This window comes from Chenopodium quinoa, unplaced genomic scaffold (assembly GCF_001683475.1).
Source record: "Chenopodium quinoa cultivar QQ74 unplaced genomic scaffold, ASM168347v1, whole genome shotgun sequence".
Lineage (NCBI taxonomy): Eukaryota > Viridiplantae > Streptophyta > Magnoliopsida > Caryophyllales > Amaranthaceae > Chenopodium > Chenopodium quinoa.
The window spans coordinates 2,363,274-2,378,503 of NW_018743331.1; the positions used below are offsets into that span (position 1 = coordinate 2,363,274).

Sequence of the window (15,230 nt, forward strand, 5' to 3'; positions counted from 1 at the left end):
CCTCTTCAGTGAAGTGGAAGGTTTCTTGGCCGACTGCTCTTTGACTGAAGCAGGCGGTTTTTTGTTGATCAACTCTTGAATCTCTCCCTTGAAGTCCCTCATAAAGGTCATGAGTTCGTTCCTTGTGATGGGAGCAGACCCATCAGTCGGCTGTTGCCGAGCAAGCGGTGCGCCTGCTGGCTCGCTTCCTGTTTGAAGATGCTCCCGTTCCCTCCTTTCGGTATGACGGGTACGTCGGGCCCTTAGGGTCCCGTCTGGAGCTATATGAGTTTCAACTTCAAATTCACTTTCGGTATCATGGTCCGACTGAACTTGAGGGTCGTCTAGGGGACGCCTCTCTTCTGGAGTCGGTACAGACTTGGATGCCATCTCTGAAGTACTCTCCCCACAGACGGCGCCAAATGTTTCGGGGTTTTCTGATGTCCTGCGGGAGAGTTACAATTCCGAGACTGGAACCGGACGCCTGTACCTGCAAAATAACGGAGACTCCTGAGAGCTCCGCCTCCAACGGTCAAGTTAGTACCTGATTAAGGAGTAATTAATACGGAAATTAAAGTAATAAGATCTCTCTAGGTGAGAGTGCTTAGTGTTGGTAATCTGCGTCGTTAGCGAGATTAGCCGGTTGTTGGTGTTCCGTAATATCTCTGTTCTTCTCTGCTTGATTTCTTGATTATTCGATTACCCAACTAATGAGGATTAATTAAGTATTTATAGCCTTGAGAAGCGTGCCACTCTCTAGGTTTAAGGTAAACCTAGGGCTGATCGGGCCTCTAGACTGGATTGGGCCTTGATGGCCGGTTTTCCCATTTGGCATGGGTGGACACGTGGCGTGTCTAAATTGGTCCGTAGAGGACGTATCTGTGATTGACACGTGGCAGGCTCCTGTTGGCCTTCGTGAAGGACACGTGGCGGAACCTGGTTGGTCCACTTGTCAGACGGTGATTGGTGGATAAAAATCCCCTAATCACTAGCTACACCAAAATCTCGTACAATCCAACTCGGCCCAATTAGTGAGTAAGATATTAATGCCCTCTTGGAAGTTGCAAGTGATAAAGGCAAGAAAAATCCCTTCTCTAAAGTGCCTCTAATAAATTTCTATAATCTTAAAGTCGCAAAAGTTGTGAAATTCAATCTTTTTCACTTGACCAAACTTTACTTGATATTTGATACGCTATTTAGAACCCGTGCTCCTATCTCTTGTATTCGAGTTGTTCAACCTAGAATCAACAAAGTGTTAAAATCAAAAATAGCCCCACCACACGATAGATTCCACCCAAGAGACAAAAATTGCAACCCCCCTCAAATAATACTATCCTCTTTAGTTGACACCAGGGAAGGCTCTTTCTCTCATTTTCCTTGTATATTTCAACTAAGACTGCTTCCCCCTAAATATCCATTATTTTCTCCTTCACTATAAAATTCATATAATCCAAAAAAAAAAAAAAAACAATAATTTATTCATCAAATACAACATCCTTACAAATTTAACATGTCACCCACTGCTGAACCTTTTCAAGGTACGTTCATGCTCCCCTCTCCTCTTTTATATTCATTATAAAATACGAACTAATAGAGCTGATCATATGTCCGGATCAGGGTCATAGCACGTTTAAATACAAAAAATATTGTGTCCAAAACCGCTAAAATCAAAATAGGCCCAATCGGCCTAGCTAGTCAAAGACTATAATCAATAGTCTAAATGTGTACTTGAATCGAATCATATTTGATCAGCTCTATATATTACTATCGTATAATCATATTTATAATTTGTGGTACGATGGATAATACAGTTGAAGGGGTTGACCCAACAGAGCACCTACTCATTAGCATTGAAGATGATAACAATATCGTCAATGATGATGATAAGTTAGAAAAGAAATTTGAAATAAAGAATTTGAGGAAAGTTTCAGATAAAGGGGTGTGCATATTAGATGGGGTAAACTTGAAGATATCAAGGGGTATGATCGTAGGGATCATTGGCCCTAGTGGTAGTGGCAAATCGACGTTGCTACGGGCGTTGAACCGGTTGTGGGAGCCGCCGGCTGGGACGGTGTTTTTGGATGGCCGTGATATCTGTGATCTTGATGTCCTCTCCGTTCGCCGTCGTGTTGGCATGCTCTTTCAACTCCCTGCCCTATTTCAAGGTAAATTGTTAGGTTACTTGGTCTTTTATTTTTATTTATTTTTTTTTTTTGGGTTTGGAGTTTTTTTTTTGGTTGGAGTTGATCAAAATGGATAACAAATGTGTTGTTATCATGATTCTAATTTGGATATTTATTTTGAAAGTGTATTTTTTGTATTGGGTTTCTTACCATATTTTGTTTTTAAAGTGAGTTTAAAGTAATAGTTAGCGTAAATTGAGTGGTTAAAGTTATATACAAGAGCTAATGAAAACAAAATAAGTCGATGGTTATATATGTATGGAGTAGTAATTAATGGTTTTGCGGATAATTTGGTTGTTTGTAGGAACTATAAATCCAAAAGTTTGGGAAATGTGGCTTTAGTTGTTTACTTGAGCTAAATAATGCAAATTGACTAGCTTAGATCCATGAGTGAGCATTGAAATGTAAGTTTGTAACATCAAAAATTGATTGTTATTAAAATATTAATGCTAAATTGTTAAGTGCCGTATATGGTACAGAGGCACTAAAGCAGCCAGGGACCGAGGGTGAGAGTGTAGGTCCACACTTCCTTCTCGATAAATAGAGGGATTCATTTACTTTTATCTACAATAAATAAGTACTCCGTAAATCATTGATATATTGGAGAGATTTGGAAAAAAAATATTACCCTCTATCCCACTTATTCCCTAGCTTCTTAACCCGTCCTTTCAATTATTTCCCTCTCAATCTCCTCTCTCTTTCTCTCCACCAGTGTTATCCAAACATAGGGAAGGATTTAGTGCTTTTTTAGTTCTTATAACACAGTGATATTGATTGAAGACCAACTTTCTTGATTTAAGTCAAAGTATCACTAAGTACAAGTTTACACATACCTAACATTATTGTTTATAATATAGCGTATGTATCACTAATTATTGTTTATTGTTAAATTTTCTAGGCAAAGAGTAAGTTCAAATTTTAACTAAGCTTAGAAAGTACTTTGATAAGGTACGGTTTAAAAAGGAATTAAGAACTATTTTACGACTGAGGGAGTGTAATCTTGTTTCGAGTAAGGCAAGCATGAAAACTTTTAGTTAGTCATCTAATATGCATTTGATGAGATTTGATTCTGAATTGCGAATAAATGTTTTGAATACGATCTTGGATTCCCCTGATGAGAGTTGGTCTAAATTATTGAGCTAATAAATTGCTTAACAATTCTTAATTGGTTTCATTCAGTACATTTCCCTGCTTTAATTTTTTATAAATTGCAAATTGATGAAAATCCATGTTGGTCCCCCCCCCCCTCCTCTAAAAAAAAAGTAAGTCTATGTCAGTCTAACTTGTTCTAATTTGACAACATTCGGTAATGTTCCAAATTATCGAATAAACTAGTTTATGAACAAGAATTTTATATTGCTCGAGTCTTGAAACATCACATGGTGACATGAAATCTTATGTGGTGGTACGTAATTGACTTGTAAATGAATTACACATGGAGTTATCCAGATTAATATCTAATCAAAACGTATGTGAAAAGTAAATTTTCGAAATAAATCTTGTGTGATTTATCTTTAGTATATTATTGTCTACGAAATGAGTCGTTATACATTGCAAAATAGAGGAGATATTATGCAATGAATTTTCCTGATTGCAAGTTTGAGTTTCGATTAGGATTGTTTGTTGAAAAATCTGACGACATTAAATTGACGATTCAAATTGCAGGAACAGTTTCAGAGAACATACGTTATGGACCAAAATTGAAGGGAAAAAAGCTAAGTGATCAAGAAGTGCAAAGATTGCTAAATGCTGCTGATCTTGACGCCTCTTTTATGAACACGAATGGGAACGAACTATCTGTTGGACAACAACAACGAGTTGCACTCGCAAGGACCCTTGCAAATGAACCCGAGGTAACAACAATGACTTACATTCATATAATGTATGTCCAATTTCATGGCTTACACGAATTCTAAAATTTGAGATCATATTGTTTAAAGGTTTTGTTGCTAGACGAACCTACAAGTGCCTTAGATCCAATATCGACTCAAAACATCGAGGAAGCACTCGTGAAGTTAAAGACAACCCAAGGGATGACAGTGATCATGGTATCCCATAGCATAAGGCAAGTGCAAAGAATAGCTGATATAGCTTGCCTTTTGGTAGATGGTTCTGTTGTTGAAGTTTTGCCGCCTAATCAACTTTCCGATGCTAAGCATCCAATGGCTAAAAGATTTCTTGAGCTTAGTTCTTAATAACCAAATTAAGAAATCCTTGCAATTAAGGAGAGAAGTTCTTCAAATATGAAGAAGATTATTACTTAATAGAAGAAGAAACTTCCTTGATTTCGATATAAAAGACTGATGTAATTGTATAATGGCACCTAATAACAAGTTAGTGTATTTTGGATAATGTGCTTTGCAATGTGATACAGAGTACAGAATGCATCGGATATGTTCTCTTTTAAGATTTAATCCACTTTTCAATTAATTTTATTGGAATCATATTAGGTCTATGACTTCCTTTCACAAAAAAAAAAAAAAAAAATAGGTCTATGACTTGAGTAATGTTGTTTATATTAAAAAATAAATAAATAAATAAAATAGAAAAAATATAGTAGATTTGTTTAAGAAAATCAAAATTATTTAGAGTATTATTAGATTCTCTCAAAGTCTATTTATCAAATATCAATTTGTTACAATTTTTCTTATATTTAAAGTATAACTGAAGATATTAGAATTTGAAATTACGAGTAGTTGACAAATCTGCATATATGAAATGTGCCAATTAAGATGAAACAATGAAGGAAGTAGTAATTAGCGTAGTGAAAATTATCACTAGACCTAACTTAATTTATGTGAAAGATGACTAGTTATTTGAGTTACCAATTTAAAAAAAGTCTTTAACTTATTCCCTGCAACGCAAGAGAATAATTATCCTCTTCATTTTTTATAAGTACTTCATTTTTACTTTTGCACTATTCACATGCATCACTTGAACCAATATTTGTGATTTATACATAAGAGTAAATATAGTCATATTAGTACGAGTAATAATCATTTCAATATGTATTTTTCAAATTTCAATAATTAAAAATACTAGTTAAAGCTCCACATCAACAAATGTGTCAATCAAAGAAAGACAAATTAAAAAACAGAAGGATTTTGATTTTTGCAAATTTTATATGAAATGTGTAACAAGTTTGGTTATCACAAGTTTTGAAACTCAGGATCATAATTGCTGTGGGTACCATTCTGATTGCCTCTTACATGATCTTCTCTTACAGAATGACAATTCTATAAGGCTGAAAAACAAGCTCTCAAAGAAGGAAGATCAACCAATGTCAAATGCAAAACCCCGAACTTCATTAAGATCTAAGACACACTTTAACCATAAATATTCATCAATATATAAAAATAAATTTTAGAAAACATTTACAAGAAAATTTTGTTAGAATCATTTCAAATGTGTAATTTCAAGCATTAAACATGCAATTGAATATAAATAAGATAACTAAAAAAGGACATAAAGACCAGTGGTAGATTCGGTATGGGTTCAGTTAAACCCACATTATATCCAAAATAAAAAAAACTGATTGGTTTTCTTATACAAATCGGTCATTGAAAATGGACTATATAGAAAACAAAGCGCTAATTTTGTAGTATTCTTTGGCAACCTTACGATAAGGGATCTTTTATTTACTCGTAATATCAATGGTCACAAGTTCAAATCTCCTCAATGACTTACGTAAAGAATAAATTGTTTAATAGGAAGGGTAATCAACTATGGAATGATAGTTAGTCATATTTATTGAAAAATATTTTTTTTTTAATTTTTTTTTCCTGATTAAGGATGATAATATAGTAAATCGCTTTTAACTCCTCTAGTTCAAATGCATTTTGTTAAAATTATATGCACACCCAAAGTATTATTTGGAATTTCTATTTTAGATGATTATGCTATTTGACTTTATTGTACATGTTTAAGGATTTTGAACCCATAAGAAATTTTTTTAAAATCTACAGACAGAATAGACTAAACATCTGAATCTGCCAGTGAAAGAGAGAGTAACCGTTCAATGCATCTGAACGCACATTCGATTTCTCCATTAAAAGAGAGCCTATTCTTACACTCCATTATTTCCATTTAATTATTTGTTGCAAAAATCTTCAAAATTTAAAGAAAGGAGTGGCAAATGCGGGAAGAAACGAACAACGCGTTAAAACTAAGCAACCCAAAAAAGCATAATATACTTGAAATAAATACGGTTGTATACTTGTATTAATATAAAGTCAATGCCTTGTAAAATAATCAATTAAAACTATTTTAGTCCAACAGAATAAATAAATATACAAAATAAAAATATTAATAAAGCAGCCAACGTCTGTGAAAATACAAAATAGAGAACAAAGATCGAGCTCCTACTGTAGGACTCCTATTTCCATTTTCTCTCTCTAGTTTCCCTCTCTTTCTCTCTCCTCTCAAGCTCCTCATCAATGGCGAACAGTAATCTACCTCGAAGAATCATCAAGGTTTGTTCTTTCTTTTACTTAATTTAATTTTCTGTTTTTGATTCATTTTTAAGCGATCATTTTGTAAAATTTGTACAGATGAAAGTCTAGGGTTTGTGCTTTTGTTTGTTAATCTTGATTAATTTGGTGATTTTAATGGAGGAGATTTCGTGTTGTTTTGCTCAGGAAACCCAGCGTCTCCTCAGCGAGCCAGGTTTTTCTCTTTCTCTCTCTAAAACCTTAGTTTTTTTATTGTTTGGGAATGTGTGTGCAATTTATAGTGGATTAATTGTGATTATTTTTGTGTTTTTATGATTAAATAGGATTGAATTTTGAGGTTGATCATGTTTGTTTTTTAATTCTGGGTTTGGTGGGTTTTGGTTGCAGCTCCGGGTATAAGTGCTTCACCTTCAGAAGACAATATGCGATACTTCAATGTTATGATTCTTGGACCTTCACAGTCACCATATGAAGGTATAATCATAGTTTAATCGTCTTTCGGAAAAGTTAATAAGTTTTTGTTTGATGTGATTGTGGTTCTTCAACATTCTTTTATGGTTTTTAGGAAAATGGGATTGTTTGTTTGATGTTTTGGGGGACGAGGGAAGAAAGGGCTTGTAGAGAGTGAGTGGCAGGGTAGTGTTTGCTAGGTGGCATGGGCACAAAGCTTCATCGGAGTTTCTTGCATGAGTTATCGTTCTCGCGTCTGATTGTGTGGGGATGGGAGTTGGGGGTTGATGAGACTTTCAAATTAGGGATTTCCCTTGGGAATTATGCGGATAAGTCACTCCAACTGTATATGCTGACATCTTTAGGAAGACCGGCTTTTGTTTCTTAGTCTTCTCTTTCACTTGTTCTTGGTTATTCGATTTCAGTTGTCTTCTATAACTCTTAGTAAATAACAGAATTATCTTTTAGCAATGCAGTTTTTGAAGTTTGAATATGATTCACCTTGTGATGCATGACCACTATTGATTTGTGTAAGATATCAGTCATTCTCAGGATTTTAGAATAGAAGCTTTTTCTAACATGTTGCTGTGGCTATAACCATTCTTCTTGACCCATTATACTCAATGCCTATGATTGTAAAGCCATGGGACCTCAGTTCTTAGGCATGCGTTTTTGGTGCGTCGTAGGTCTGCTGTAGTCCTCATTGAGTACAATAGTTGAGGTGCACAATATCTCTCCCGTTCTATATTGTGCTTTATTATTTGGTTTCCTACTGCTGTTATGTTGTCTATCATCCTCCTCTCTTCCTTTAGCTCCTACCCTCTGCTCTTCTCCAATCATGTTCTCTTTTCTAATTCAACCTTTTTTTACATCAAAACCTCCCTTATTAAGATGGCTCAGGGTCTATCATATATTTTTTTCAAGGATTGTATTGTGAAACAAAAGATATAGATTTTTAAGGAATAGAAGCTGCTTAGTCCTTCGGATTAAGGATGTGGGCTTTTAATGTAAATGGGGCTTCCCTTTTGAGGCTTGACTAATGGACCATAGCCACTGGTTTCCTAAGATTTGGTTCCATGTAGTGCTAAAATTCGCGCTTACCTTCTTATTTAATATCAGTGCTGAACCCATGAGCCTAACGCTTAGGACCCAAGATTTGCCTTTTTATTCTGTACACAATTTTTGCTTTGGGAATCAGCTGGTAGGTATGATATTCACTTGTGGTGCTAAATGCGGTTGCCTTATTATTGTTGCTTTCTGAATTTGCATAATTCTTTGATTGGTTGTGAATTTCAGTTAACGCCATACTCTTCATTTTTGTTTCTCTTGTAGTCATGTTTCAAAAATGCAAATAGAAATGTTCACTAAAATTCTAAAACTTATTAGCATTTGATTCGGTTCCAGATTTTGACGCTAATGCTCCAAAATTTTGTTCCTATTATTATGTACAGGAGGAGTCTTTAAGTTGGAGCTATTTTTGCCGGAGGAGTATCCAATGGCTGCTCCGAAGGTATGTCAAACTTCACCTGCCAAATTTTTACTGGTTTTCCAATTGTGGTTCTGGCTTCTTGCATATCATGCAGATTGTACTTCTGGATCTAAAATTTATTAGCACTGAGCCATTGAGCCTTCTCATTAAATTTCCCATGGAAAAACCTTTATAGCTTTTAGAGTTTAGACCTTTGATTTCCTAATAGAGCTGAATTTTGGAAGAGGAACTGTTTTTAGATATTTATGTCTGTTTACAAAAAGAGCTAAATAGCAACCAAATTTTCTTTTTGATTTATGTCTTTATGAAAATTTAACATAAAACAAGCTCCTTCCTCACCCATCTAACATACTGCTTGTGTCCCACATGGCCACATGTGTATTTGTTTAAACTAAATAAATAGTGAGAACAAAAATAGCCTCAGTGGCTTGAAGCAAGGAGAGAACCAAAGGTGGTTGGTCTTCAACCTTTGATTTACAAAGAAAACTTCGCCTTTCCTCCATTAAAGTCCTAACCATTTCCAATCTTATAGTTTATTATTGCCTAATATCAACCCTAGATCTTATAACGAGTATATATGTATAAGATACCTCAGTTTTATAATGTTAGTCCCACTTAGAATGTTTTGACTATTAAAAATTAGTGGAAATCTTTTAAATTTCTCTCTATATATACTCCCTCCGTATTTTATTACTTGTTCCACTTTCCTTTTGTGGCCGTATTTTATTACTTGCTCCATTTCTTTTTTTTGAAACTTTTAACAATATTTAACTATTTTCCTCACCACTTGTGGTTCCCTCATATCATATTTTAATATTTTTCATATTCTCTCTCCTCCTCACTTATATTCACTTTTGCTTTTTAAATTTTTTTTTTTTTTAATTCTTCTCAACTCCACTTCCATTGTAAAATAATACTTTATATTATTTCTCCTAAAACTCTGTGTCCGGAAAAATGAGAGCAAGTAATAAATTCGGAGGGAATAATAACAAACATTGTCATATGAGATCTAGTTTAATTCGTTTCAGGGAATAATAATATTTAAGTTTTATAATTTTTGCTAGTGTGAGATTAAAGATATTTGCGATCAAAATACGTAAATGAGACTAACATTATGAAACAGAGACTAACATTATGAAACAGAGGGAGTAATATTTGGAGTCACTGTAGATTACATTGCCAAATTGACATGTCTTTTTATTTTCAATAAAAAAAGACATGTCTAAGCTGTTTATTACTAGTAAAACATACGGTCATAGTCATTTTATGAATGCCGCAAAAGTCAAATTATTGTGATCTTAAAAAAAACAAAGGAACTATGCTAGTGCAACTAAATCTCGCTAAGTTCATCTTCTACATGGATCTTCTCTTCTGGCTGACATACTATGAAACATGCTTTAGGTAGAGAATTGGACCTCTGAACTATGAACTCTCAAGCCTTCCCGTTTCTGTCTTTAGCCACCAGTCTCACCACCCTTATTGGTGTTGTAAGGATGTTGGAAAATAATCTGTTCTTTCTAATGGGATAGCGAGGGTGGATTGGAAGGATGCTTTCTCACGAAATGGGAGGAGGTCCTAACACTGTACCTTTTTATCTATAAAAAAAAAAAAGCTCTCACATGATTGGGTTTAGAAAATTTCGAATTATGAAGATGTCTTTAGAGAGATTGAGGTGGAGTAGAAAGTATTCTTAGCGAAAAGAGCGGCTTATCCTAGGAAATTTAATTTCCATCTCTTATAGGTCAACATCCCTTAAGAAAAGGATGTTGGGACCTATCCTTCTCTATCGCGCTCAAGTAAAAGGGAGCAATCTGTACCATGCTCAGTATGCTTTCTTAGCTTATCAAAGATCCCGTTGTAGGGTGACTCTATTAGCTTAATCCAATTTCAAATGCATAGAATTGCCTCAAAAACATATTTGGGTCTAAAAGAACATTATTAGAGCAATACATCATCCGTAAATTAATGGGAAGCTGTATCTAAATGGTGGTCAACGAAACATACTGGTTCAAGCTGATATGTTGATTATTTAAAGCCCATTGATGTATATCCTGATTTCGAAATTTGGTGTTTCCTTTGATTCTGCATCCAATCTTGTTTCCCTGTTTTATTGATTAGAAGTGTTAAATCATTGTCACGTATTTGTGACTTAATAATCTGTTCATAAGGAACTAAAGCTTTGGCGGATTTTTCTCTTGCTTTACAATTTGAGATACTGCATTTGGATATACGCCCTACAACATCTAATTGCCGAATGGCAGTCCAGACTCCTGAGTAACACACCTGTCACAACTGATTGGAGCTTCATTAGGGTTACCTCCTTAGCCCCTTTCTCATGGGATGAGTCCTTATCATTGCTAGAATCGTGGCTAACTTATAAATTAATCGTAAACAATAATAATGTGAAATTAAATGCATGAAACAACAATATAAGTGACACAGATTCTATCTGGAAATCCGAGAACCGGGAGAAAAATCGCAGAAGTGCGTTGGGACCTCCTATGATGTTTATGATGTTTCAGTGACTTTCAAGGCTCTCACAATCACCCTTGATCGGAGTAGGCTGACCATTGTCATGTTAACCCAAGGTAACCAATCCTGTGATCAAAGCTGATTGACCATGTCATGTTAACCTAAACACTCACATCTTCGCTATCTTTGTTATTCTCTTCTTGATTTTACAATCTCTCATGATCTTTATATATTATTCTAAATCCCTGGATTCAAAATATGAAACAAAGTAAGTCTTGTAAAAGATATCCTATGCCAAGTCAGCATCTTAACTGAATAGACCACACAGTTGTGAACCATGAACCACATGGTCGTGAACCTTGTACATCTCACGTCTTCTATCTTCTCAAGAAAGGGGCACATGGCCATATGCTTACACATCTGTGTGCGTTGTCTTTGAGGACAATTGTTACTGATTCACGTTTTCACATAATCACGCAATATATGCTTCCCCGATTATACTCAGTTTTGACAGCACTTATGCCTAAATTTCCACAACCAAACAACTTTTTTATTCTGCAAGGATTTTCTGGCTGATGGCTTATAGTTGCTTTTGCATTGTCTATAGTGCTTTCATTAGTTCTTATGGTGTAACCATCAAAGTTTCAGCAAATTGAATGTATTACTGAATGCCTTTCTGCTACCTCTCTCTTCCTATATCTCACCTTTTTACTACTTAGGGGTTTTGAATCATTTAGTAAATTGGTGACGATGAGTTACAAGAGGGTGTGATGTTTCACTGTGTTGATTGATTGATCTTATTTACTCTTCTCCACTTTGTTTAACTGCACATTTTGTAGTGTTTGATGTAACTTGCTTGATTGACTGTAACAGGTTCGATTTCTCACCAAGATATATCATCCAAACATTGATAAGGTATGGTGGATCTTTCTTTTAGCTTCTTTAGTTTTTCCCTATTCAAAACTATCCTCGCGTAAAATATGTTTTTTGTTTCTGGCAGCTAGGGAGGATATGCCTTGATATTCTCAAAGACAAGTGGAGTCCTGCTCTTCAGATACGAACTGTACTCTTGAGGTAATTTTTGTTTGTGATAATATGAACTATCAGCCCTCAGGCTTCCCTATTACTGAAGATGATACAGGGTTGTTACCAGAAAGCCTCCCTTCCAAGCCCCACCCTCTTTTCCTTTCTTTTTAGGAAACTAGATCCCTCCATATTGAAAAAAAATGCATGCCCATTCCCTTCTTCATCCGCCATTTCCTCCATAATTGTTAGCAAATACTGTGCAAGTACAATGGAATCAACATCCGTAGTTGGTAGTTGGTACCACCATAACCGCCAACAAACTCTTCATCAATGTGAGTTTCTGGAGAAATCTGGGGATACTCTGCAATATGTTTATAGCCTGAAGGTTTTCCTAGAAGGCCTGTCAAATATTAGATTTTTTTTTCCTAATCACCCTGCCATATTTTATCTAGGTGAACTGAGTCATATGATCTTGTTTCTGATGGCATTTTGTCCTGCTTTAGTTTTGCTACTTTGGTATGGCTAATGATTATGCTCCTATGCTTGTTATTTCAGTATTCAAGCATTACTTAGTGCTCCAAACCCTGATGACCCTTTGTCTGAGAACATTGCTAAGCATTGGAAAACAGATGAGGCAGAAGCTGTTGAAACTGGTGAGTAATCAATATTCTTTTAGAAGACTTAGTAGTTTGAATTCATTTCTTTTTGGCCTACAAATAAGTAACCAAATATTATTTCTACCACAAATTAATCAAGTATTTCGTTCTAGAGTTGCAATTGATGTCGCCTTTTCATCTGAAATGTGCAGCAAAAGAATGGACTCGTCTATATGCAAGTGGGGCTTAAATTACATGGCAACTTTACCCTCTTCAAATAACAATTGTGATGTTTGTTATCTGACTGAATTCTAAACCAAGCCTGCTGGTTAGAAACATGAATATCAAGTGATAATCTAGGTTAAATGATGATCAATTGTTCGTATAAAATAGCATTATTTTCTTTTGTCTCTTCTATCTTTTCTACCCTGTCGAATCTTTTGCTTGGAATTGTATAATTTTTATTTGCATTGCATATCTGGAGCTGTTTTATTGTCATTATAGAAGGTAACTGAAATTCAGTTGCGTGTAGTCATCATGCAAGAACTGTGAGTTCATGGTGGATCCAAGGGTGCGAAGTGCTGTCGTCCAGTTGCGTGCCAAACTAATAACTCATACCAAATTCTTTTCTGTTACGTTCAGCTAACAGGGACATGGTTTAAAATTATGAACTTGTTAATCTTATTATTATCGTAAATTTTTGGATGTCAATTTCTTTGAAAGTTTGAAGTACATGATAACCTTGGAAACTCTCAGATCAGCTTTTCATGATTAATCCCACCAATCAAAATTATTTCGGCTTGTGCACGTACTTCTTTCTCCCTTGTAATGTAAGCCGACTCCCTAAAATAGTGTTACAGTATTCCTCAACTCTCCCCCGATCTAGTGCCAGTGAATTTTACAAATGCATTTAAAATGGCCCTTTTTTCATCACAACAATGTTATTTCATCACCCTTTTGTTGCTACAGCTGCTTCGCTTACTCCGTCTCTTACCTGTCGACTTCATCCCATTTTAGCTAAAGATTGAAGGCTTGAATCGCAGTACTTACATTGGGGTTGGATTAAATTTTTCCTGTAGCACACAATAAATGTGTGCATCTTGAACTGTGTAGGCTAAAACTTCAACTTCAATCATTCACGCGAAATTGGCAAAAATTAATTAGGTCGTATAAGTGAAAAATAATAAGTTAATAACATTGCGAAAAGCCAAAATAGAAATCATGCCTTGTTCTAGACTCTAGTACCACTATTGAGATACTCCCTTCTTTTTTTTTCTTTTTTTTTTTTAAATGCATCACTTTGATTTTTGCACTATTCACCTATCATGATTGACTACTTGACTTAATTTTTTCACCTCTATAAAATAAATAAATATTATTATATAATATATCATTAGATTAGTCATAATGTCTAGTTTCATAATATAATTTTGTTACAATTTTTACTAATATACAATTAAACATATTAATGGTCAAAGTTGCGTCTCGACAATTGTGCCGATCAATCTGATGCAAATAAAAAAAAACAGAGGGAGTACAAAACTTGTGTGAAACAATCGCACAGCATTTTACAATGAAACCTATAAAATGAGCAAATAGATTATTCCTGTTCGCCAAAAGAAAAAGGTTAAATCTCTATATTTTGGGACTACTTGTTGGAATAAAGGGAGGTAAGGGGAAAGGTCATTTGGCATCAAAAAAGAAGAATAAACTGCCCATCACCGGCTGCCCGATCGGGCGGGTGAAGCTGCCAGGTTTTTATGTTTGCTTTGGATGCCCGCCCGATCGGGCAAATGTGGTTCCGTTGGATACCAACGGACTAATTCTCTTGGATTCTTTCCTCTTGTTCTCTTGTTGATTCCTTGCGACCCCCACATTTAAGGAGATGATTAAGGTGATTTAATCTTCATCTTTATGTTGATTTATTCACTCTCATTGATGATTGAAATTCTTCAATGTTCTTCTATCCATCTTTATAAATTGAACAATCATTTTTCTGACTTATACACTTGAATAGAACCTTCAAACACAAACTTAAACACATACTCTATTTTGGGCATAACTTGGCTCCAACCTTCCACCCAAAAGTGCCTTTGTGTGGAAGTGGTGTGTTAACCTTAGGAAACGTGCCAGCAAATACAATTGTGCACCACGGTTGCGCCTGAATTTCGTTTTCAAGTCAGTGAATTTGCTTCACGACACACCGTAGTCTTTCCATTGTATAAGATCAACTTTTCAATCTTATTGTTTACTTTTTATTGTAGCCTTGAAATACCTCTTTATTTTACAACAATTTGAAAACGAAATTCTTATTTTTATGGCTACTTATTGAGTATTGATCGGAAGATTAAATGTGCAAAGGAAAATAGTTTTTGAAGGAAAATTGTGTTCACGTTTTTTTGGGAGAAGTCTCGAAGATGGTCCCCGATCGAAGGTCAATCGTTGTCGGTTTGGGCTGAAATTTTGGGAGCATGTTCGGGACTTATGAGGCTTCATTTTCAACGGTTGGATTGTGATATGCTCACGGTTTGGTTTTTATGACGATATTTTTGAGCTGCAGTTTTTGGAGAGGATACTTGGGAGT

At 35.2% G+C, this 15,230-nt stretch overlaps 2 protein-coding genes across 2 annotated transcripts; both read left to right on the plus strand.

Moving 5' to 3' along the window:
* The first annotated feature begins 1,214 nt into the window (after positions 1-1,214).
* LOC110737742 (ABC transporter I family member 17-like) lies at positions 1,215-4,576 on the plus strand. The gene is made up of 4 exons (XM_021918081.1): positions 1,215-1,517; positions 1,791-2,144; positions 3,828-4,015; positions 4,103-4,576. The coding sequence occupies exons 1-4, from the start codon at positions 1,490-1,492 to the stop codon at positions 4,355-4,357; spliced, it is 825 nt and encodes a 274-aa protein (XP_021773773.1). The 5' UTR covers positions 1,215-1,489; the 3' UTR covers positions 4,358-4,576.
* A 1,887-nt stretch (positions 4,577-6,463) lies between these two features.
* On the plus strand, positions 6,464-13,177 carry LOC110737743 (ubiquitin-conjugating enzyme E2 35). The gene is made up of 8 exons (XM_021918082.1): positions 6,464-6,634; positions 6,800-6,827; positions 7,001-7,087; positions 8,515-8,573; positions 11,898-11,939; positions 12,025-12,098; positions 12,606-12,703; positions 12,859-13,177. The coding sequence occupies exons 1-8, from the start codon at positions 6,599-6,601 to the stop codon at positions 12,894-12,896; spliced, it is 462 nt and encodes a 153-aa protein (XP_021773774.1). The 5' UTR covers positions 6,464-6,598; the 3' UTR covers positions 12,897-13,177.
* Positions 13,178-15,230: the final 2,053 nt, after the last annotated feature.

Coding starts and splice junctions, on each gene's coding strand:
- LOC110737742 (XM_021918081.1), top strand. CDS start 1,490: ATGTCACCCACTGCTGAACCTTTTCAAG. Junction 1,518..1,790: donor CACTGCTGAACCTTTTCAAG/GTACGTTCATGC, acceptor TGGATAATACAG/TTGAAGGGGTTGACCCAACA. Junction 4,016..4,102: donor CCCTTGCAAATGAACCCGAG/GTAACAACAATG, acceptor TATTGTTTAAAG/GTTTTGTTGCTAGACGAACC.
- LOC110737743 (XM_021918082.1), top strand. CDS start 6,599: ATGGCGAACAGTAATCTACCTCGAAGAATCATCAAG. Junction 8,574..11,897: donor ATCCAATGGCTGCTCCGAAG/GTATGTCAAACT, acceptor TGACTGTAACAG/GTTCGATTTCTCACCAAGAT. Junction 12,704..12,858: donor GGCAGAAGCTGTTGAAACTG/GTGAGTAATCAA, acceptor TGAAATGTGCAG/CAAAAGAATGGACTCGTCTA.